This window comes from Dendropsophus ebraccatus, chromosome 10 (assembly GCF_027789765.1).
Source record: "Dendropsophus ebraccatus isolate aDenEbr1 chromosome 10, aDenEbr1.pat, whole genome shotgun sequence".
In the NCBI taxonomy this organism is placed as follows: domain Eukaryota; kingdom Metazoa; phylum Chordata; class Amphibia; order Anura; family Hylidae; genus Dendropsophus; species Dendropsophus ebraccatus.
In genome coordinates this window covers 36,098,741-36,110,980 of record NC_091463.1, presented here as the reverse complement: position 1 = coordinate 36,110,980, position 12,240 = coordinate 36,098,741, and the positions used below count along the sequence as shown (strand labels likewise).

The 12,240-nt window shown below is 40.6% G+C and overlaps 1 protein-coding gene across 2 annotated transcripts in view; it reads right to left on the bottom strand.

The window, feature by feature from the left end:
- AR (androgen receptor) overlaps positions 1-12,240 on the bottom strand; it is a 261,278-nt gene that overhangs the window by 54,360 nt on the left and 194,678 nt on the right. For both annotated transcript variants that reach the window (XM_069943376.1, XM_069943377.1), the window contains exon 3: positions 11,981-12,097. In XM_069943376.1, the coding sequence (XP_069799477.1) occupies positions 11,981-12,097 (117 nt within the window). The remainder of the gene's footprint in view (positions 1-11,980; positions 12,098-12,240) is intronic.

Below are 12,240 nucleotides of genomic sequence, written 5' to 3'. Positions count from 1 at the left end.
GAAAAAGATTTTCGCTGGACAACCCCTTAAAGAGGAGATCTTGTAGGCCACTAGTACTGTAGATGGGAGGGGGGAAGGGGGGGGGGGGCAAGGAAGCTGCTTGGTCAAGATCCATACACATATTAAAACAATGTAGACACACATAATGTTCCCAAATCTACTGTAAACCAGATAATCTGAATAAGGGAAACAGCTGAAATGTGTGTAATCATGTAGACAAAACAATAGTAGATTGCATTGTAGAATGTCTGATATAAAAGAAGTGGGAGAAAATACTGTGGGATTTTTAAGTTACACTGCAATAACAATAAACCTGTAGAACCTTAGGTCAGTGCCACAATTAGACAGCAATGTATGAGCAACGCAGCAACTTATCTATGGCTGAATGTTGCCTTGTGAAACAGCTAATGAGCTGCAACTAAAGTTCAGAAAACAATCAGAGGCGAATAACCATCCGGCAGACAGGATGAGAACACAGTAGTGAAAAACGGCTGGGCAGAGAAGATCATAAAAAACTCATACAGGAGACTTCAACATTAAGGTCCCATCCAGGGCCGTATTAACAGCTGCTGCTGCTGCCCTAGGCACTAAACCTGAAGACGCCCCCATCTTGCGGAGCGTGGGGGAACGTGGTTTCGGCCACATGCATCTCTCTACATGTAGAAAGATTTCTTAATCGCATTTTCATGGTTTTTAACTGCTTAAAACATTTCCACATTGAATCAATGATTAGAGAGGTCTGCATATTGTCTGAGGGAATTCTCACCACAGGATTGGTAGGTAATACCTCCAGATGTCAAAGCCAAAACAGACCTGAACAACACTGCCACACCAGACCTGATCATACCTCCCCCCTTACCCCCTTAAAAAGACACCAGATTTACTGGCAAGTTTGAAAAGGAGGTGTAAGATTAAAAAAAAAAAAAAAAAGTTGTTTCCTTCCCCCTGCTCCCTGGTGCTGCCCTCCTTCAAGGTGCTGCCCTAGGCACCAGACCACAGGCGCCTAGTGGTAACTACGGCCCTGGTCCCATCCACACAGCAGTGTTTCTTCCGGGACTTCAGAAATCAGGATCAGAGATGTCCTGGAGAATCCAAATTTATCAATCTGCCTGAAACTTCCTGGTCAATCAAAGCTCGGGTTTAGTGATTAGTTGCTGCAGGAAAATCCATTCAGTGTATTTTAGGTATCCTGATAAATCTGGGCCAGTAACTTTAAATTTTTTTTTAATTTATTCTTGGAATTTAAGGAAAAAAAAGGACACATTTAAAAAAATGTGCTTTTATGTGTTTTTAACAGGTTATACTGTTTAAAGGCTTCATCTGTTAAAATCAAAGGAAACACTGTATTTTACAATCAATTCTCTGCACTGCATGCTTCCCAAAGTCCTGTATGCAACTAAAACGACAGACATTCATAGTGCTGTCACCAGACCAAGGATCGCAAGGGCTTTGCCCCCAGAAGGAGTAGACTGAACCTTGACATAAAAACATAGGATCACCGTGGGTATCTCACAATAAAAGTGGTGTTCAAATTATTAATTCATTAAAAATAGGCACATAGGTTAAAAGTATGATGTTTTATGTTTATCAGGGATTTGAAATCCATATTGTAGAGTAGTTACACAGATTTTATTTTGATTTTAATATTATTAGATGTTTATAAAAACTCATCCACTTTTGCTGGTAATGTAAATGCTGTGGATATTCCGCACAAAAGTGTATTTATTGCTATTTATTTGGCAGTTAGAAGGAAACGGTACAGGGATAGATGCGAGAGCAAGTGAAGAGGAGGACCATGAAAGTAATATATAGTGTGGTCTCTGGGCTCATCTCTCTCCCACAAAAAACTACCGCGAGAAACTACCCTCACAGTGTTAAATCGGCTGCGTTTCCGTTACGCGTGAAGCTATCCTCAATCTATCATTTAAGTGGTACCCTGGTTAATGTTTGTGTAGTCCTTTAAATTTGTTCCATTGCAACTGTATAGCATGGATGCTAGAGCTCATACGCACAGGCTCTGTACAACCTCCATCATACAGCATCCAGTGTATGGCACTTACTCTACCTCTGAATTCCCGTTTTTCATGAAGCTTGTCTATAGAATGAACAGATGATGGTAAATGTATTTTACAGTTTTGAATAACATTTGAATTAAACCATTATGAGTGTTTGTATTAAATAGTCTGTGTTACTCCAACCCTACAACCCTAGAGTGGAATTCTGTACATGTTTATACAGTGCAATAATGCGTCTTCAGAGAGGAAGAATCCAATAGGGGAAGTAGTCTGTATAACATGGCTCGCAGCTGTAACCTTTCCAGCATAACCAGGTGAGACAAGATTTTATAGCCCATTCTGCTAAACAGATTTAGAAACCCAATAAATCCAGCTGCTTGTCTTCAAAACAACAAGAAAATTACCAGTATTCATCGCAGTGCCGTAACCGAGTGCAGACAATCAGATATCAGCGGGCTATACGCCAGCTTGTGATTTTTATCTAAAAAGGAAAATAATCTCCTTCAGCCCTTAATTAAAAAAATAAGGCCATAAAAATAATGGCCACGGGTCAATAATGGCAGCTTTGTGATGAAACCGACACAGAGACTACTTCTTTGTAGCCACATGGAGGCGGAAGCGCTTAGATCAAATAATCTGAAGGCACCCATCCGTGTAATGGGAATGTCTCCCCTGAAGATCATAATTTCAAGCAATGATTCTTAGTTTTGCACTGAAGGATGAAAGCTTGAATGAGACATTTACAAAGCCTGAAATCAGATTTATAATGACTGTTATAGTTTAAACAAATGTATTCACAGCATATGCTACAAAGACTTCCATATAAAAAATGTTATATATATATATATATATATATATATATATATATATATATATATATATGTCCACTGAATCTAAGACAAGGTTTACATCTGCGTTGCATGTTCTGGTAGATGTTTCCATCAAAGATTCCATGATAAATCCCGGAAAAAAATAGTATATAGCTGCACTTTGACAGAAACTGGAGGATCACCCCCAGGGATTCCACAGCTCGCCCCCACTCGCAACCGTGCGCATCTCCGCCTGTGCCATAGACTCCATTCTCCATAGACTCCATGGTCAGGCAGATTCGGCTGTTCGCCCGAAGAATAAATGGGTTCATTCTTTGGGTGCACGGCGGAATCTGCCTGTTCATAGAATGGAGTCTATAGCACAGGCGGAGATGCGCACGACCGCGAGCCAGGGCGAGCTGCGGAATACATTGCAGGTGATCCGCCTGGGTTCTGTAGTGTGCACATACCCATAGTCAGCAGATCTTATTTAATTGGGTTATCCCACAAATTTAAAGATATCTCCTATCCTTTGTATAGGGGGTAACCAAGAGATTTTTGGTGTTCCTATCATCGGACAATCACTAGAATGCGGGTGAAATGTCCTGTGCAATGAAAGGAGTGTAGAGTGCAAGGCCAGTGGCTCTACACTGGTTGTCTATAGAGCAGCGCTCTGTAATGTTGAAAAGCCAAGCACTGCCATAATCTGCAAATTCCTGTGCCCTTCCATAGAGCTATGTGGACATTTATGCACTTTACCTGGGCACTGTATGACATTATCTGGACACTATATAGTGTTATCCTGAAACTACAATAAGAGGTTGTCTGGTTACTGTAGACACTTATATTTGTTTATTGGTTTATATTAGTTTACTATGTATGTCTGTGTGAAATTTCATTTAGTGTTAAGCGGACCTGTGAAAATTTTCAGGTTCGGCAACATTATCTGAACCCGATCGCTCAGTGTTTGATTCCCAGCAGCTACAGAAGTTGGATGCCGTCCTACGGAGTCCTGGAAAACAAGGATACGGCCATAGGCTGTATGCATGTTTTCCTGCATCCAACTTTTGTAGCCACAGGGAATCAAATGCTCGGTTTCAGATAATGTTGCCATCTACAGTATATGATCTCTATCTGTGGACTGTAAAAACTTTTTATTGGTACAGTATGGTTCCTATGGAGGTTCTATGTTATAATTGTTATCTGTTATAGCACTATGACACCTATTTTTCCCATGAATGGGGTACACCAAGATGCCTAATAGAGGTGTACCAGGACTGCCTGGGCAAGGTTATGGTTAGCCTATAGTTAACCTGCCCTGATGTGAGTTATCCTCCCCCCTGTACCCTGTTGTTTTATTGGTGGATGGTTCCAGCCTATAGAAATCTAAGGGGCGTCACTTATCCCCTTTCTGTGTTCAGCTAGTCCTCTTTTGATCCTGGAAGACAAAGGTTCCTCCCTCCCTTATGATGTTGTTTTGTACTTGTTCAAATTTCTGTTTCATGTTATTAGATTTCAAGACCTAAGTTACAGCGGTTGGTGGAATGCTAATTCCTGGAGGCTGAAAGTGGAAGTGCCCGCCAGGACTGGCGGCCAGCACACCCTGCGTGGACACCTACGTGATGGTTGGCTAAAGATAAAGAAAAGTTAGTATTATCATTAAAGCTGTGGCCGACTTTCTCCCAACAAAAAGTTAAAGTGCCTTGTGTGTTTATTGGTTCGGGGAAGTTTGGTTAAAAGGGCACCTTTGATTGGTGAAAGGTTGGTGTATGCTCCTGGCAGTCTAGGTGTGAGAATCTAGTTTTTATAAACTCTCTTTCCCTAGTCTTATACCATGTGCACAAAGTGAAACAAAGAACCAATGAGAATAAAAAAAATTACACATTTGCCAGTGTTCAGAGTCTTCTACAGAGGTATAACAGTAGAAGAGCACTCCAGACAGGGGGTCTGCTCAAGTGAATGTATTAGTAGTACACATCCATAGTATAGAAAGACACATGACAGTAGGATACGAGTCAAAAGTATGAACTGTCCTTTCAAGAGAGAAACACTAGGTAAACACTAGTAAAGCAGTGGTTTCTGGAACTGGATATAGAAAATGGCCATGTTGAATTGCGTTCACCTAGCCATCACCCACCAGCACCAAAATGTACACAAAACACATTTGCTCCCTCTCTTCCTCTGTTATATAAATCCTAAGTAAGCTTTGTCCAATGCCAAAAACTGGGGCCTTCTATGCCAAATAGTATACAAAGACTTAGAAGTAAGAATGCCCACATGACAGATCACATGCACACCATGGCCTCTAGTATAGCAAAGTACTCTATTCATTTTAACTGCGTAAACACCCTGGCATAAAGAAAAGCTTTTAGCATGGTCATAATAATTCTAATACGTTCATAAAAAATCACTCTAAGAATATGAATACTGATCGAAAAATATCTTCCAAGATGACAAAGAATAAAAATATATTTACACAAAAAAATACAAAAAGGAATAAGCCACAGAAAATTGAAAGCAAAAAAAAAAAAGGGAAGCAAATTCTTACAAAGAGTATGATTTGGAAGACAAAGTATAAGAAGCTTTCCTCCTGTAGGAGTCACTTTTACTCCCTCACTATCATGCATATCTTACTCTAGCGGGAGGAAAGTGTACATTCCTGGAGGTGCAGAATGAAATCTTCAAAGAATGAAATATTTCTACAAGTCATTTTCTATTGTGCGGAAAGTGATGGAGATCACCAGGTACTAGTCCTTTTCTTGTTTCCATGTCTGAATCTTTTTCCTTTTGTCAGATAAGAGCTGGGAGGACATTGTGCTACCATTTAGCTTGATAATAAATATTAGGTTTCTGATGTAAAGGATATGCTTTATGTGTGCACATCACTTCTGGTACAAATAATTCAGGATAATTGTTAAAATGGGAAGGGTTTCTAAGGAAATATGATTTTTAACACATGTTGGTAACACTGAGCAGTATAAGAATGTATGTGCCAAAGATGATAACATTGCACAAAATCCCTGTTAGATGCATTCTTGACCAGGACTAGACTGAATCAGCATAACCTTGAAGTGTTCAGAAAACAGGAAGGAAAACGGCTTCCATCAGAATGCATTAGCAGGTTGCATAAGAACAAGGGATACAAAGGATATGATCAGCTAAGAAGTTGTGATGAAGAGCGGCACCAATGTGGATAGTCAGGGTAGCATTATACAATATTTTGGCTTCTTCATGCTTTATTAAAGTTAAAGGGGAAGTCCGGGAAATTTTTTTTTATATATATTATTGCCCAACAAAAGTTATAAAAATTACTAATAGACACTTATTATGGGAAATGTACTTATAGTGCATTTTCCCTGCACTTACTACAACATGACGTGTTAAGGTCTCTCCAAAGTTGGTGATGTCACATCACATCAACTGCCAACTCCTGCTGCAGCGGTGGGACAGACTGGAGCAACAGCAGTCGGCAGTTTATGTGACGTGACATCACCAACTTTACAGAGACCTGAACACACCATGCTGTAGTAAGTGCAGAGAAAATGCACTATAGGTGCGTTTCCCATAATAAGTGTCTATTAGTAATTTTCATAATTTTTGTTGGGCAATAACATATCTTAAAATTATTATGTCTGAACTTCCCCTTTAAATAACTGAAAACTAGTAAACATACATGAGTGAGGCACCGGCTATTTAATCGGATATAATAAAATTCTATGATCAGGTATTTAGACGCTTGCGTTTAAGGTGCGTTTCCCATAATAAGTGTCTATAAGTAATTTTCATTACTTTTGTTGGGCAATTACATAACTTCCCCTTTTAAGTCCGATCCTTTGGCATTGTAATACCGGTAGCTGAAGAAGTTTGGTGAAACCCTAGGGAGTCCTGAAAAACTTGGTTGGTTCACACAATGTTTAAATTCATTAAACAATGGCCGTAGTTGCAGGTTTGCAAGCACAGCTGTTATTTAATGAATTTGCCGATCGCTTTACTTGCTATGGATTCCCGGCCGGAGTGTATACACACTGTATACACTCCGGCTGGGATTCCATGCGGCCACACAAAAAACTGACATGTCAGTTTTGTGCGTCCGCTTTTCATTGAATAGTGGCCGCACAAGACTGACAGTGCAGACAATGAAAACCGTCCATAGTTATCTGACACAGAGTTCTGACCCTGTAAGGCTGGGTTCACACTATGTATATTTGAGGCTGTATTTGGTCCTCATGTCAGGTCCTCATAGCAACCAAAACCAGGAGTGGATTGAAAACACAGAAAGGATCTGTTCACACAATGTTGAAATTGAGTGGATGGCCGCCATATAACAGTAAATAACGGCCATTATTTCAATACCACAGCCGTTGTTTTAAAATAACAGCAAATATTTGCCATTAAATGATGGCCATCCACTCAATTACAACATTATGTGAACAGAGCCTTTCTGTGTTTTCAATCCACTCCTGGTTTTGGTTGCTATACAGCCTCACAAATACAGCCTCAAATATACATAGTGTGAACCCAGTAAATCTGTAAAGTGTCCTTTGAATTTGAAGTCCCTTTTTGGAGATAAAGTTCCTCTAGAACATAGCATATAGTGTCCATTAGAGTCTAGTGACCAAACATCATCCTTTATAAAAGAGAGCAGTAACAATCACAGAAGTATTGTATTTTTAACACGCTACCCGAACCCCATTTTACGACAAAATTCAGTGAACCAGCCAAACCGAAATTTTAGTTGTCAGCCGTATATCTCCCTGTGTATAAGGGAATGTGTGGTGAATGGCTTATTCTAGGAAAGGGCCACACAAAAGCTCAAACCTTATAAAGGCTCTGTAAACTAGAGTCCATCACCTAGATCTTACACAATGTTGTAACCCCCATGTCTGTAAGTACTTTGAGCTGTCCTCATGTAAGGCAGCATAAACTTAGTGACAGCCTTGAAAAAAGCTTCATGTGGAGGTCCAAAGGGAAACGACAGCCCTCTACTAGATCAATTTCGCTGATTTAGAAAACATGGGAAAAGGACAACCAAATTGTAGAAACATATCTAGGGTATTTAATAAAAACTGGATGAACCTGAGCTTAAAGAGGTTTTCAAGGATAGGGGAAAGGAAGAGATTGTGGGGGGTCTGACCTCCGTAACCCCCCTCATCTTCGTATCATTCCTCTATTCATTCCTATAGATCCACCGGCTCTGGTGGCTCCATAGGAATGAGTAGAGCCACAGGTCATGTTCCGTACCCACAACTGTATTTAGGATCCGGGGCCGAAATAGAGATCAGTGGAGTGTACGTAAGTTGGGCCAATCTCTTACTTGTCCCCTCGGATAGGCGATAGGGGACAAGTTCGTTTTGCCTGGACAACCTCTTGAAAGAGGTACTCTGGCAAAAAAAAAGGCAAATGGAGTCAGTAAGCTGCAGCTTCAACACCAACTCCGACGCTTGAATTTTATCAGGGACTGACTCTGACTGCGACTGCAGCTCCTTCATAAACTGCCAATCACCAGGGGACTTATTTATCATACTAGGGTAAAGTAGAACTGGCTCAGCAGCTTCTGTGTAATGTCCTACATGATCCTGGGGCGACTTCTGAGTGAATAAGGCAAAGATATAAAGCAGATTCTCCTCTGTGGGTGTTCAGAGGATGCAGCCAGTCTCCAGCCTCCATCTCCAGAAACAACTCAAAACTAGACTAGATGATCCAGGTGGTCTTTTGCTGCTGATATAAATGTCTTCTATGTTTCTATCTAAATATTCAGCATACACCAAGAAAAGCTGCAAACAATGCCAGATACCTGTGATATAGAGGTCACACATAGTGATATAGAGGTCACAAATAGTGACAGAAAGGTCAGCCATAGGCCCAAATTTATCAGGTCTCTGTCAGCATCCGCACTCCTGAATTATCGCAGCCCCACAGGAACTACCCGGTCAGCCAGTCAGAGACTGCAGCTGTGTCCCGCCTCAATCACTGATTGGACATTTCTGAGTTGGGCCATGAGATCACAGAATTGGGAGCCTGGCGGGGGAGCTCCTTTTTCCAACTCCGACTCCACAGCCCTATGAATATCCCTTTAACTTTGAGTGTAGTGAGGGTGGTTGGGGTGCACATAGTGCACACAGAAACCGATAAAAAAAAAAATCCATACCTAGAGCAAGCTTCATTTTGGAAAGGCAAGAAAAAAGCACTGATAGTAAAAAAAAATACCACAGTTTGCAATGCCTTTCTATTTCATGACTGACTTTCAGTAAACATCTAGCTGCAGTATTGAGTTAAAAAGAATACCAGGAAACACAAAGAAAATGATGTGTGAAAGTCTGTAAACTGTATACCAGTGCCCCCTATCATGGGTATTTGCCCAGGAGCAAGTTAGATATGTCCGATAAGTGCTAGAATATGATCTTGTACTGCAAAAGCTTTATTGTCCACTAAATTGTTTTTTAAATGCTATGCTCCACCGCCTGTGTCCTAGAACTGGTTAACTTCAAACAAACATCGCTCTGCTGTAAAATTAAAGTGGAGGATACTGGCCAAGCAAGAGAGGTCAGAGTGACCCCAGAAACAGCGCTGTCAGGGCATGAAATGTAGCCTGTTTGTTACTGACTCTAGTTTGCAGCTACATAATGGGCGAGGAGAAGAAATTAAATTAACCCCTTATTTGATTCTGGCTGAGTGGCAAAAATCTATTTTATTCATATTATGTTCCTTCTTTTAAGAAGTAAAATGTGAAATGAACCAGACTTTCAATTTATTTCATCAAGGATGATTATTTCAATTAAGTTCTTTTTTTAGTTATTTTTAACTGGACTGGTTTAGTATAATTATAATCCTGCATAACTGCAGGAATAAGAGAAAGTGAGACTAAAAAAGACAGCGAGATACATTACTAGAGAGAATGCTAGGATGTTAGTATTAGAGCTAGTCAGATACATACGTATTTTTACAGGACAGTAGTGCTGTAAGGATTTTTCCTTAGGACAACATACACGCACAGTTGGTAAACTCATTATAAAGTGAATAACAGTATAAGTAAACTATGCTTCCATACTGTACACCTTACTTGCCAACATAGAGTACACATATATAATGCTGCCATACTGTACAAATAAATAATGCTGTTACAATGAGTCCACAGGTCCTGCGCCAAGGAAGCAGTTGACATGGCTTACAGGGATCTTCTGGCAGTAAGAGCTTCTGGCAATCTCTCTTTCACCTTTAACATTCCCTATTCCGCCATTCTGAAAAGGGCGATTTAGGGAAAATGGGTGGGTTTAATGCAGCTGTTAAATGGGGAGAGGACAGGGCGAGATTGTAACTGCTATTGGAAGGGAAGGGGTGGGAAGTGTACGGTACTTTTGCAAGAGGAGGGTGGGAATAGAGAGAGTACTGCTGCCAATGGATGAGGGTTGGGAATGGTGACAGAAGTGCTACCACTGGGGAATGGTTGAAATGGGGACAGTACTGTTACCAGTGGAGGGCGTGGGGGGTGGAAATGGGGACAGATGCTATCTGTGTTACTACATAGTAGTGTTTTGCTCTGCTAGAATGTCATTTTGTGCTGCACTGTGGCATTTGGAATTGATGGGAAGTTATTTTATGCTGGATTGTCATGTTTTTGTACAGTTGGGAAAGTATTTTGTGCTGCATGGTATTTGGCATTGCTGGCGAAATATTTTGTGCTGCACTATGGGTTTGATATTTTTAGTGGGCCAGTAGAGGGACCATTACAGTTTACTTTTTGTACAAAAATCACTAGAAAAACACATGCTGCCCTAATAAAAAAAAATTACTCAGTCACTCAAGTGCCTATAAAAGATACAGTCTATCACAAGCCCTTTCTAAAATGAAATGCCCTGTACAAATGATTCAGTTTCCCCATAAGACTCTTAGGGCCCGTTGACACTGAGAAAAAGTGGTGGAATTCCAAGTGGTGGAATTCCAAGCGGAGCCTGCGCCGTGGACGACGCTTGAAATTACATCTGTCACATTTTTTCGATGGGATTTCTTACGCGCCTCCGCTCGTTGGCAAAATAACTGATAAGTCAGTTCTTTGGGTGGAGAGTGGAGGTGCATTAAACATCCCATTGAAACAATATGACAGGCGGAATTTGAAGTGGCATCCATGGCACAGGCTATTGATATTCCACTACTTTTGCTCAGCGTGAATGGGCCCTTACAAAGGTTGGAGATTGATGCTCCTCCTTTGCCAAGGCATGAGGAGAGCCTGACGTCTCTTGGCTTTTACCTGGGCAGCCAACTCGGTGTCCACTAAGAAGCACAAGATGGCCACACATCTCTCCAAGACTTTCAGGAGATACTTCCAAAAAAGCATTGCACCCTGGAAAGGTCCTAAACCTAGATTACTTAGCTAGCATGTTTGATCAATTGGCCCAGGCTGTGCACTGAATTTATTTAATACCAAGGACCCTAGTTATGCCCACTAATAAAAGCAAATAGTGCAACTGATCACTAATAAAAACAAATACTACAATTGATCAGACCAAAAGGCCAAGCATTATGCCTTATAATAGAGGCTCATCTTCCCTGAAAATATAACATTGCACAAAAAGTTCCTTGACTTGTGTAGGTAACCAACGATAGCTAAGATGGGAATATCTCTCCTTAGGGACATGGTCAGTCTTACAGATGGAAAATAGTATACTCTCTAGTGCTACCTATTGGGGGTAGCATCCCTGAAAGGAGCACTGCTTTCCCAAAAAAACATTGCATACCAGCTTGATGGTCTCCCACGAAGAAAACACATTCCTCGCAGGCCTCTCTGCCAGCCAACAAGTATTTTAAAACAGATGTATGGTAGGTTTTAGAAATGGCTTGCAATAGACCACATTCTTAGACACTTGCATTCTGCATCTTTTATGCATTTGAGTGATAGCTATTTTATTATTATTTTTTGAAAGCCATATTGGTCCATCTGGCTCAATGATTTACGGTGATGCTCCCTCCCATAGGTGGCAATAGAGACCATTCTGAGAGCTATTTTGCACACACTGTTAAGTATTACTAAACTTTTTTTTACTGATGGAGCCTCGATAAAGGTCAGCAGGAAATTTAGTGCCAAAGTTACATTACTTCATTACTCAAAATGCATGACTCACATTTAAAGAATCTGTACACACTACAACTGCGCTTACTTACCACCTAATGTCATGCCAGCTTCATAACATTTCCGTAGGCGACACGATGGACAGTTTTTCCTCCGGAATTTGTCGATTGTGCAGTCATTCCGGCTAGCACAGAGATACTTCTGCTTTCCTAAATGTGGAAAAGAAGACAAGATGACAAATGTCAAGACGACTAATAAAGCTTTTGTTGATATACTCTGTCAGTATGCTAATAAGTTAAAGGAGTTCCTTTTAGAATTTTGCTCTGGCAGTTGATAAGATATAAAATAACCT